This window comes from Artibeus jamaicensis, unplaced genomic scaffold, assembly GCF_021234435.1.
Source record: "Artibeus jamaicensis isolate MK-2021 breed Jamaican fruit bat unplaced genomic scaffold, CSHL_Jam_final contig_851, whole genome shotgun sequence".
In the NCBI taxonomy this organism is placed as follows: domain Eukaryota; kingdom Metazoa; phylum Chordata; class Mammalia; order Chiroptera; family Phyllostomidae; genus Artibeus; species Artibeus jamaicensis.
In genome coordinates this window covers 100280-112694 of record NW_026521986.1, presented here as the reverse complement: position 1 = coordinate 112694, position 12415 = coordinate 100280, and the positions used below count along the sequence as shown (strand labels likewise).

The 12415-nt window shown below is 42.6% G+C and overlaps 1 protein-coding gene across 10 annotated transcripts in view; it reads right to left on the bottom strand.

Annotated features, from left to right (window-relative positions):
• Nucleotides 1-224: 224 nt before the first annotated feature.
• TMEM260 (transmembrane protein 260) overlaps nt 225-12415 on the bottom strand; it is a 59854-nt gene continuing 47663 nt past the window's right edge. For 7 of the 10 annotated variants that reach the window (XM_037139553.2, XM_037139574.2, XM_037139563.2 and 4 more), the window contains 4 exons: nt 9294-9470; nt 7933-7986; nt 6321-6411; nt 225-2507 (listed from right to left, as the gene is read on the bottom strand). In XM_037139553.2, coding sequence (XP_036995448.2) covers nt 2253-2507; nt 6321-6411; nt 7933-7986; nt 9294-9470 — 577 coding nt within the window. In that variant the 3' untranslated portion in view covers nt 225-2252. The other 3 variants (XR_008393003.1, XR_008393004.1, XM_037139608.2) reach the window with 3 other exon arrangements.

Here is a 12415-nt window from a genome sequence, read left to right as displayed (position 1 = left end):
CGGTATAGACAAGTTTAAAGAGCAGATATTCTCAAAAAGATGTCTCCATCAGCCATTAAAGGTGTCAGTAGGAAAAGCTACTGTTAATAAGGTCCCTCCAACCCCACGTGTAAGTGCAGATGCTCAGGTGAAGCATACGTACGACCAGGTGTGTGCAGATGTTCAGAGACAAACACGATCATCTCAGGGATGCAACCTCTTCTCTGACCAATAAAGACAGTGCATTTCTAGGGAATGTTTACATGGTATTTATTGTACATTTTTAAAAAGAAAAATGGAAATCACAATCTTACATAATTTCTTTCAAATGGATCAACTTCAACAATTTATCAAAGCTTCCTTACATTTTTACACCATACCGGAATCCGACAGGTTTTTGTTTTAAGGTAAACCAGGTTTTCGGTTCCTCCCTGTGGAGAAGTTACTTTCAAGTCAGTGAAAGTTCTTGGCCCGTGATTAAAAGTCTTTGCCAATTAGTACTCAACAACTTCAATTCATTTTTTTCTGGTTCAAGATGAGTAGGAGCCTAATAAGGCTGTGATAAAAGGGCAAAAGGCACCGAGAGCCAAAAGCGGATTAATGAGCTCCTCCATTTATTTGTCTTCCTAACAGCTGAACTGTTACAACTATTGACACTCTTCAAAAGGTTCCGCTCTGAACCCTGTCCAGGCACTGCAGGCTCCAGTGGACATCTTCAAATCCAGAGAATGGAGGGGCAAGAGCTTCCCCTGTGTGGTGCCAAAACCAACAAAGCCCCATGGATCAGGTAATGAAACTCCAGCTTTTCCCCCTTTGAGATTTATTTACTGGCAGCTGACAAGGGGCAAATGCAGCTCGAATTGTGCAGTCAAGGCCCTGTCAAGCTTTTAGAGGCACCCTTGTCTTGAAGCACCTTCATGACTGGCATTTCACTCAAAAGCCCTCGGCCCTGGTCCTTAACAGCTTATGACATCACAAAGGACACTCCAGACAGATGCCTACATGGCATCCTGCAGCATTTTAAAAGAGAATTAGTGGTTTTAATTATGGTCGTCGTATGAAAGGGAACCATGCAAGCTCCGCAGGAGACCTTTGATCAGACCCTTCTGCTAGTACAATGCCACGGAACTGTGACTACTCCTGGTCAGGGGCCTTTTCTTGCTGAATGACTCACCAGTGATCTTTGAATGCAGACAAGCTTCTAGCCCTCCCTCTTCATTAGTGAGCATTTCTATACAGGGGCCTATATAGTGCTCGGAGTCTAGGAGCTATATAATTGGGGGGAAGAGAATCCCCACAGATTCGGGCCTCTACTTAGGAAGTGCTGAAGGACTCTGAGTGACTTTATTCATTAAAACAGGTTGCTATTAATTAACTGTCATAATAAAATAAAGAACTATTATTTGCATTTCTTACTATGTTCTCTTTAGTAATATGTATAAAAGATGCTTGTAACAGAAATGAATTTACTGAACCACCTTCCCATCTTCCCCCTCAAATCCCTGACCCCCTCTCTTTTTCTGCATTTTGGCAGCAGAAGCCTACTAATTATTGGGCCCAGATTTATGAGCCCAAACAGAAGCAAAACACGAATATAAAATTAATTAAGGAATGACAAAGTCCTTTTACTTGCCAATCACTGAAAAACACAACAATGAATTTGCTTTATTTTTAGTGCTTTCAGAGAATTACCTAAGACTATAAAAACCCAATTTTTTTTCAAAGTATCAACCGATTGGTGTTTAGCTTGAAGCATGAGATTATGTAACAACCACAACTTAAAAAAAAAAAGGGTATTCTAACTTGCAGTATAACAAGACTCAGTCTTTTTTAAAAAGTTCACTTTTAAGAAACAGAAAATGTCTTTGGTCTGATATTAATGCTTGAAGAATTTAACCTACAAAACTGATCCCGATAGGCGGCGCCGTTGGAAGATTTACAGTCAGTATTTTAAGTTTATGAATAGAGTCCATTCCCTTTTAAAATCCAATCAAGCAAAATTACTAGGTGAAAGATTGTGAAAGTAGGAGATGTTCAAAAGATTCTCGCAGAAATGCTAATTTGGGGACATGGGATAAACAGATTTTGCATAAATAGCACAACTCAGTCACTAAACCCCCCATGAAAAGCTACTGCTACACTGTGTTACTTCTATCTGGGAAGTGACTTAGTCTTCAATTTTTTTAATACAGTTGCTTTTCTCGGAGGAAGAAATTTTGGACCTCGAAATTTTAGAAGCAGGATGACGAGCAGGTTTTCCACATTTTGCTGCCTCAGACATTTTTCATATTTCTCAGACTTTGCAGTTCTTTTCTGAGGTGCTTCAGAGCAACTGAAATATCCGCCAGCTGCGGGTCGCTCTGTGCCTTGTGCGTGTAGAGACGTAAATGTCTGATGGTCTCAGACAGCAAGCGCTCGGGGTCCGCGCCTCGGGCCCGAAGGTGCAGCATCCGCTCGCAGGCAATGGCGTAGTTCTTGTGCCAGTTTGCCGGGTGTTCCTTCTGTGAATAGACAATCTCCTTGTACAGCTGGAAGGCAGCAGAAATGATGGTATTTCATTATTACCCCTGGACTGTTCTTCAAAAATCAGAAAACACAGACACATTAAACACACGAGAAAAATAAAACCCCAAGCAGCCTACAGTAAAAGTCTAATCGTTGCCAGGCCGTGCAGAAAATGCAAGGCTGCTCCTGTGATTAGTGCAGTAGCAGGAGGTGAATATGCCTCATGTAAAACTGCTTCTGGGGTTTTTCAGATGGTGCGGAGGGAACCCAGGACACACGGGGTCAGGACAGAATGCTCTTCCTCCAGAAAGATGTTCTGGGAAAGGGGATTTAGTTCTAATTCATGGAAAGCTATTACTCAATGGGCAGAAGGTTGAAACTCTAAATTTAGCTGTTGGAGGGAAAAAATAGCTTTCTTTACAAAACTGCAAAAGACTGAAAAAAGAACTTGAAGGAATGTAAATTTAGTCCCTTACTGTCACATGAATTTCTCCCTACATTAAAAACAAAGTAATAATGACAGTAACACTAAAACAACTTGAACAAACCCAGCATTGAAAAGGCTGGGCATAACAGAATTTAAGAGAGATCCTTAAAGCGAGACATTAAAAATCTTCATAATATCCTGGAATTACCATTTTGATAGCGAAAACTCTGCCCACAGGAATTAGGAATTTTGTTTCTCAGCATCAGAGACAGTACCAAATGGACAGACTTAGAATTTTTGATACAGAAATTTCTGGTGGAAAAACATGAGAATTTAACCAAAGTAGATAACGCATCTGCAGAATGGGAGGTTACACGTGTTGTCTTGGGTTTCACACCTTCCGGGGACCGCTGAGTTGGGGTCAGGGCCACGGGAACTTGCGTTTACCCACAGACTCCACGAGAGCGTGGAATGAGCAAGGGATGCTTTCTTTAGGGACAGTGCTTTTCAATTAGAGATGTATTTGTCCTATTATTCAAGTCAAAGGGACCCAATATGCTATCTATTTCCTCAACATCTACTCGTATCTAACGTTTAGACAAATTCGGATCTAACTTTTTAAAAAATAGCACCCACGTGAAAGTTCCACAATCCTTGTTTGTTATGCCATTTTGATATTTAATAATCTTCCTCAGATAAGCTGCCTTTGAAAGCAATTCTCCCCTAAGCTTCCTTCACTCCACAAAACAGGAGAGTCATCTTGTACTTTCATGAACACGTTTTCAAATACACTAAAACCAAGAAGTTAGCCCCCTTTCATTCACTTGGTAAACTACTGTGTCCTTCTCACTGTCCCCATAGTCTTTTTCCTCCACCTGTTGCCTGTCCTCCTCGGGCTCCCTGGACGAGACGGGCCCGGGGCCCGGCACGGAGCAGGCACTCGGGAGCCGCTCCGGCTCTTCACCCCCCCACATTCTCAAAGTCCTCCCGAGGTTTTGGGATTCAAAGCCCAGGCCAGCACCTCGGTGAGCACTTCCGGAGAATGGGCTTAGTCATGGCCCCTGCTGTGGTCTCCAGACATCAGAATAACCTGACACCCCTTTCTAGAACACTCTGCTACGGACGCATCAACTTATTCTGGATGGTCACGTGGGCCATACCTGAAGAAGCCAGTCGTTTCTCCTCATGTGGAATGATATTCTCTCCTCTGTGTGTGTGTGTGTTACTGTTGACAGTAGTTTTGGTGGACTGTATTCTCTTTATTGGGGAGATCTTTAATTCCTCAAATATATTCCTAAAGATAAGAGGGATTATCTGTGCTCCCCTACTACACCTGAACTTAATATTCTGTGTAAGCTACTGAACAGATACTGTAAATAATAACAAAAATATGTTTCACACTCAGCAATGTTTTTGAACAACCAGTACTGGAAGATGGATTTGTGTCAGTCCACAAGTATTTGGCCTCATTTGTCTTCCCAACAATGCCACCCATCTGGAGACATCCGCTAAGGAGACACCTGCGGACGGCTGCAGACTCCTGTTCACCGAAAGGAGGAAAGCCGATGGCCAACAGGACCGTAAAGCCGCCAGTCAGCTTCGGCAGGGGCCTAACAACTGACCGTGAAGCAGACTGCTGATGAGAATATGACACATTACAGTCTCAGATTTCTCCCAACTAAACACTACCTGTTTTCCACTGAATCACAAGGTACTGTAGATGAACAGCATATGCTATGACCAGGATATGAGAGAAAAATCTATAAAGGTTAAAGCCCACTTTTTTTTAAGAAAACATTGAGGGCTGGAAAGGGTGACTGACTTACAGCTGACAATCAGTGGTGGAGCGAGCCTTGAACCTGGACCTCCGACTACCCGCCAGAAAGCCAGCATGCTGCCTCCTATAATCTGTCCCTTGCTGTCCTTACATGGGCAGGCCCCCCAAAGGCTGGGCCTTTGTCCCTGTGGCTCCCTCCTTCTGGAACGTCCTCTGTCCCCCACTCTCGCACCACTCTCTGTCCGACTAGCTGCTCCTGATCTTCGAGACGGAAGTCCCGGGCACCTCTGCCGGAAGCCTTCCAGTCCTTCCCCGCCGCTGTCCCTTGCACGAGGGTGGCCCTCTGTTCCCACAGTGCCTCTGCCAATGCCTCATGCCACTTGCAAGACTGAACTTAACTAAGGACTTCACCTTCTGGCTCTCTCTTTCTAGCTTGCCACCTCCTCCAGAGTAGGGACAGTGCTTGATCTTCCCCACCACTGTACTTGGTACAGACTGGCTGCTCAATAAATGGTCTGTGAGTGGTGACTAAATGAATAAACAGTGAACCAATTATCACAAAAGTTGGAAGTAATATTAGTCATACTGACTGGACACCATGCTATTTTGACTTAGCACCAAACAAATGCCCTGGCTGAGCAGGCCCACAGCAGCCTCGAGGCAGCAGAAATGCCTCGGTCGCTCCTATATAGGGCTCCTGGGCTCTGTTCTCATTGGCCCGTGCCAGGAGGTCCGTTTCCTGTAGAGCAGGCTCCAAGACTCTCTCTGAAGGTGTCTGAAGAGCCCGGTGCTATAAATCACAGAGAAGCGGGGACTTGTGAAACCAGTCTGTTCTGTACTCCCCTCCCCATCAGAAAGAACCGCCTGCACAAGAGCCTTAGTGCGGCTGAGTCTTCAGGACCGTGACTTTTGCAATACAGGGCAACCTCTCAGAACTTCTTTTTTAGATAAAGCCATTATATTAGTTTCCCATTACTGTTGTGACATATCACCACAAACATAGTGGCATAAAACAATGTAAATTTATTATTTTATACTTCTGGAGGTGAAAAGTCATAAAATGCAGGGTTTTGTAACACTGGCAGGGCTGCGATCCTTCTGAAGGCTCTAGAAGCTGTGTCTCTGCCCTGCCCAGCTCCCAGGGGCTGCGTGTGCTTCCCGAGGTCCCCCCTAACCTGAGGTCCCCTCCTCCGTCTTCCAGGCCACCCACAGAGCATCTTCAAATCGTCCTCTCTGACCTCTGCCGGCACCGTCCCATCTCCTTCTCCGACTCTGACCCTCCTCCTTTATAAGGACTCTGTGATTACCTGGGCTCACCGGCATATGACACAGGATAGTCTCCCCACCTCGAGACCCTTAATCACATCTGCAAAGCCCCCCTGCTGTGCAAGGTCATATATTTGCAGGTTCTGGGGGTCACGACATGGGCATCTTTAGGGGGACCATTATTTGGCCAACTATAGCCATTTACTTTAGACACTACCTGTGATTTGTGTGAGTATATCCCACTTACGCTGCTTTAAAATGCCAAATACAGCTGGAAACAAGTCAAAGCTCTACCGTGACGCACCCTCTCTCCACAGAGCACCCCGACTCGCCCACCCAATACACACGTGTGGAAGGACAACGTACGTCGTGTGCGTGAGTGTAGAGCTGAGCTTTCACATCCGCAGGCATGTTCGCAGTCTCTGCCAGGTTGAAGATGAAGAATGGCGTTTTCATCCTGGAAGGGGGGACTTCATCAAGATCATGCTGTCGATTTCAAATTCAAAGTTAAACCTGCCAGACTTCTCCTTGGATAGGGAACATACAAAACCCTTTACTGCATTATTTTTGCTTCTCTTGTATTCATAGATGTTTTCTCTGGATCAAGAGCGTCCCCTTCTTCCCCTACTGCCAAGAAACTGCTTTCACACCGCCTGCCAAATGTTTTAGAAAAAAGCTGATGCTCATCATCACTATTACACATGATTTTCCTCCAGATGTGCATTATTGTTACGCAAGAGCAGCTGGGAACTGGGAGATCTGCCGAGTCGTCCGCACGTCCCTGACGGCGCCCATCGCGGTGGCTCACGGCGCGAGGGACCGGCTCCTCTGCGGTGGCTGCACCCTGACCACGTGAACGCAGCCAAATTGTATTCAGCGCACCAATTACACCAACACCTTCCCAAATGGCAGCCCGCTTTCCTCATCATGTAATTGCTCCCCCAGCCTTCCTGCAATCAGTCACAGTGAAGAACTGTGCGAACATATGGTACATCTTTGTTCAGGTCTTCGAAGCAAGTTTTCGTCTCGATAACTAGGCTGATAACTTGAAACATGCCATTTTTGACATTTTCAAAGACACTGCTGCATAAACTATAGCATGCCTATTTTTATAATTGTTATTTTGGAGCTATATTTCTTGACAATTTTTTTAAAAAACACCTTTTTTATGAGTAAACCCTTTACACGCCACAAGTCAAGTCTCAGTGCAATGCACAGTCCCTGGCGCAGAGTGGGCTTCCTCCCATTGCTGCAGGAAGTACGTCTTACGTACACGTCCCCCCATGATCTGTACCATTTATAACTTTTACATTAATATCTAGGGCAAAGTCTGCTAGCATTTGGTACTTTAAATACTTCAAAATGACAGAAACCTAGAGAGTCCGCAGTATCTCCATGAAGTGTTCACACAGGAACGGCAGAAGAGTGCAGCACCTGGCACCCAATACTCAAGTCCCCTTCAACGTGTCTGATCGCTCTGCTAGTCTGTGAGCAGCTCAAGGGAAGGAGCGTGGTCGTGTTCACTCGTGCAGTTTCCATGCCTGGCACGATGCCTGGCCTCCAGGAAGTACTAAGTGCTAAGTGATCAACTCGCACATTGCACACGGACACAGGGTAGTTACCAACTTCTCCTCAATTATGCTCACTTTGGTTTGGTTGAGGCAGGAGGGGATAGACATTACGAGTGTTCCAGAGTCAGACTCCATCCTTGTAGCTACGTGGCCTTGGACAAGTGACCTCTCTGCCTCCAGTGCGGTCTCTGGAAGAGCAGAGGTAACACTAACCTCTTGATAGGTTGTTGTGAGGATAAAATGAGACTATTCATTATAGTGATTAGTACACTGTCTCAAACAAAATGATTGCCCGTGAGTGTTTTTTATTATCACCAACCACCCCTACTCCCTGAACGGAAAGTGCCATAGGCTATTTCTCTGCCCTGTTAGAAATAGATCGAAAACATAAAACTGTAGATAGTCACCTTGCTTGCCACATCTCCTCATTGGCCACAGATTCCCAAGAAGATGGATCAAACCTGTAGTTATAAGAAAACAGTAACTTTTTTCTGCCAGCTACATTTATTGCCATGGATACATAATCTTTGTGTAAAATCTTATAAGGCAAATAAAATACACTGGATCTTGAAGTACTGACAGAGATTGAAATAAAAACTTTGCTAGACAAGTTGGATTATTAGTAATCTGAGGTTTTGGTAAATGTGTTCTTAATCTGCATAATGAGCCCCAGTGCCTCATGGGAGCAAACAGAGAACTGGTGAGAAGAGGCTGGAGGCATCTGGGGAGCCAGCTGTTCTGAGAACTATGAGGCAGGCAGAGGGGCGAGGCTGAGACCTCGACTGCTGCACGGACACAGCTAAGAGCCAGCGAGGCGGGAGGCAGGGGGCGAGGCCTGAACACAGCGGCTCCTGGCCTTGCTAAGTCACTGCGGGAGCTGATGCTCCTTGAAGGACGCTGGCTAAAGCACTTATTAATTTTTTTCCTTCTCTTAATTAAAATTCCTCTTATGCATCCTTTCTGACGGAATGAATACCACGAGCTACGTGGTGTGCTTGCACTGTCATCAGCTCTTTGCAGAACAGGCTGTTTTCGAACCTCCCACGATGGTCTCAGGGTGCCCTGTGCAGACCTGCTTATCCATCTCTGGGTGCTGCACAGCAACTTCATTAACCCTTTACAGCATTTTTTCATACAATCGTGTCTGTTGTCCTTGAATTATAAGCAATAATTATCTAATCTTTAAGTAATTCACATCTTTAAACATGGGCAGTGGAGGCACCTTCCATTCGATGGAACTCGTTTTCCGTGTGAGAGAAAGACCCTTCAAGCAAGAAGGCTAATCATGCCCCAAACAACATAACCGGGCTGATGATAAACTACCGTGAACACAAAGTTCCTCCAGTCCCGGTCTTCCTTACAGAGAAGTTATCCACCCCCTGAGGAAAGGAAAACGTGACAGGTGTGTGACGTGGAGAGGATCGCGGGCAACAGAGTGACTGGTAAAGCTCTGCTGCTGCCAGCGAATCTTCCGCCGTAAGGGCACGAGACACAGGCTGGCGGGCAGCACGCGCTGCAGGACCTGGAGGTGAGTCCCGTGGGCCCGGCTACGCGTCTGCTCAGCCGCAGCCCCCTGCCCCGTCCACCGCCCACTGTTCTTCAAACACAAGGACAGGAAATGCGTGTTCTCTTCCTCGGTTGTGATGCTCTGTGGGCAGCAAATGAGAATATTAAAAAATCCCAAAACTGTAAAGGCATCTCAAAATTTACTGTTTTTGGGGCACACAAATTGTTACATTCTGGTGAAAAATATAATTGTTATTCATACCGTCCGTATTCTTCAGTCCAGTTATAGATATTTCTTGTAAGTTTAATCCATTCCTCAGGGTTGAATACAATCTCTGAAGAAACTAATTTGTCACAAGAACCCCAGGGCCAAAGCGAATAGCTCTTTTTCCAGGTTGGGTCACCTTCATGAATTCCTATGCAAACAAATGTTTCTTTCCTATTGAAAACAGAAAAAAAAAGATGTATTTTCATGTTAAAGTTCTAAATGTTAAATAAATATAACTCATGAAGGTCACTTTTGATTGTTTAAACCTATTCACCAATAAGCTATTTGCAAACATTTTGGTTTATTTAAATCTTTCCTCCTGAATAGACTGTTTGAAATTAGTGTGAAAAAGCTGTTTGGGGGGGCTGGGCAGAAGTAAACAGACATAAATGATAAAACCTATCTGTTCGTAACACTATAAGATCACCTGTGGGACAATAACATTCATACCATCAGAATCCCAAAACGAGAAAAAACTGTAGAGCAGGAAAAATGTTATTTTTGGAAAAGACACACCTTGCAGATTCAAGAAACCTCTGGTGAACCCCAAACAAGTTAAACTCAAAAGAAACCCATGCCCATATACACCATAATCCAACTCCTGCAATCTAAAGAGAAATTATCTTGAAAGCCGCCAGAGAAAACCCACACATTTTATACACAGAAACAATGATTTGGATGACTCTGAATTTTGCAACAGAAACTATGCAGGTCAAAAGTATGTAAAATAACATTTTTAAAATGCTGGGGGAAGAGAAAAGAATTATCAACCTATTATTCCATATCTAGGAATATCCACCAAAAATGAAGGTGAAATACCTTTTCAGATAAAGGAAAACTAAGAAAATTCGCTGCCAACAGTCTTGCTCTAAAAGAACCCTGAGGGAGTATCTTCAGATGGAAGGGAAATGATACAAGAGGGAAACCTGAAATATCAGGATTGAAGGGAGAACAACAGATCTGGTAAATATCTGGATTAATATTTTAGATTATTTTTTATCTCAAGTTTTACGAACACATGCATGACACTTGATAATAAATACGATCACATCTGATACATGTGACAACACAATCAAAGGGGGCGGTTACGGAGACACAGGGCAGTGGGTGTTCTGCATCCCACCCGAAGCACTAGAACATTAACCCTAGACAGGCTCCGAAAAGTATGTACACGGTAATCCCAGGAGCAGGCAGTAAAAATAATTTACCAAGAAACATAGTAACAATCCCAATAAATAATTAAAAATGGAATACTAAAAAAAATATCAAATTATCTAAAAGAAGGCAGGAAAGAGGAAACAGTGGAATGAAAAATAGAGGGTACAAACAAAAAGCTAACAAGAAGTGAGAGATATGTCTGAACATCTGAACAAATTAATACTTACGTTAAATGTAAATGGTCTGAGTATACCAATAAAAAGTAGACACTATCAGAATGGATAATAAAACCAGACTCCAACTGTATGATATCTATAAGAAATCCACTTTAAAAATGACACGGGTGGTTAAAAGAAAGGGGACAAAGAAAGATACAAGATGAAAACACTAATCAAATGAAAAGCAATCGAAAACCCCAGAAGGCTTTAAAAAATAAATAAATACAGAGAAAGGCACAAAAACAATTCAATGAGGAAAAGATAATGCTTTCAACAAATAATATTAGGACAATTTGACATTCATGTGCAAAAAAAGTCCCCTGTCCTAACCCCTGTCTCATTACAAAAATTAATTCAAAATGAGTCATTGGTCTGAAATCTAAAACACAAAACTATAAAACTCAGAGAAGAAAACATGAGAAATCTTTGTAACCTGGCATGAGGCAAAGAATATCTAAGATATGATAACAAAAAGTATGATTCATATGAGAAAAACTGATAACTGGATATAAATTTAAAAATCTTTTACCTTCAGAATACATTTTGAAAAGAACATGGCAATTATAAACTGGGAGAAAATATTTATGAATAATATATTGGCCAATGAATTTGTATTTAGAATATTTAAAGAACTCTTAAAGCTCAATGGTAAAAAAAAAAACAATCCAATAATCCTATTCTAAGGTATGAAAACATATTCACGCAAACCTATACATAAATGTTTACAGCAGCTGTATTCACAAATGCGCCAAACTGGGAACAACCCAAATGTCCTTAAGAGATGAAGGATAAATAAATGGTAGTACAGCCAGCCACACAATGGAATACTACTCAACAGTGAAAAGGAATAAACTATGGTACACACAAACACTCAGATGGATCTGGAGGCATTATGCTAAGTGAACCATGCCAGTTGTCAAAAGGTCACTGTATTTTTCAGACCATTAGATGCACCTAGGTTTTAGAGGAGGGAAATAGGAAAAGAATTTTTGAAGCAAAAAATGTGGTAAAATTTGATAACATAAATAACATAATATTTCACCAATGTAAATGTAAATAGAACTCAATAGTAGCATTAACAACCATTGTTCCTCCCAAATTTGGGGGAAAGAAAAAAAATTCATCTTACAGTCCGAAAAGTACAATATATGAGAACATTTATGTGACATTCTGGAAAAAGGTGAAACCATAGCAACAGAAACAGTTCAGTGGTTGCACGGGTCCGGGCTTCAGGGACAGTGTGACCACACAGGAGCAGCCCACGGGGGTGTCCGGGGGGTCAGGGGGTCATGGGTCTGTTCTGCATCCTGACTGTTGCCAGGGTTACACAATGTATACACATGCTAAAACTCAGAGACCTGTACACCAAAAAAAGGGTAAACTTTTTGCACATTAAAAAACCAAATAATAGGTGTTCAAAAAATATTAACTTTCTTCTTTTTAAAAAGTAGCAATTCAGAGAGCTTTCATTCAATGCCAATAGTCCAATGCTTCAGGAAGGAAAAATCTGTATTGTTTTTTTTCTTTAAAGGCAGAAAAATCTGCCTTTCAATTGTTCATATCTTCTGACTTAAATTTTTACTTCTGATAATTTACCTTAAGAATTCAAATTTCCACTTCTTCCACAAGAAAACTATATACACAAAGGCATTTGTTGTAGCCTATAATCTTATGATGGATAAAATTAAGATATCATATTAACTACTTACAAATAATTCAATTCACATATGATTAAATAAA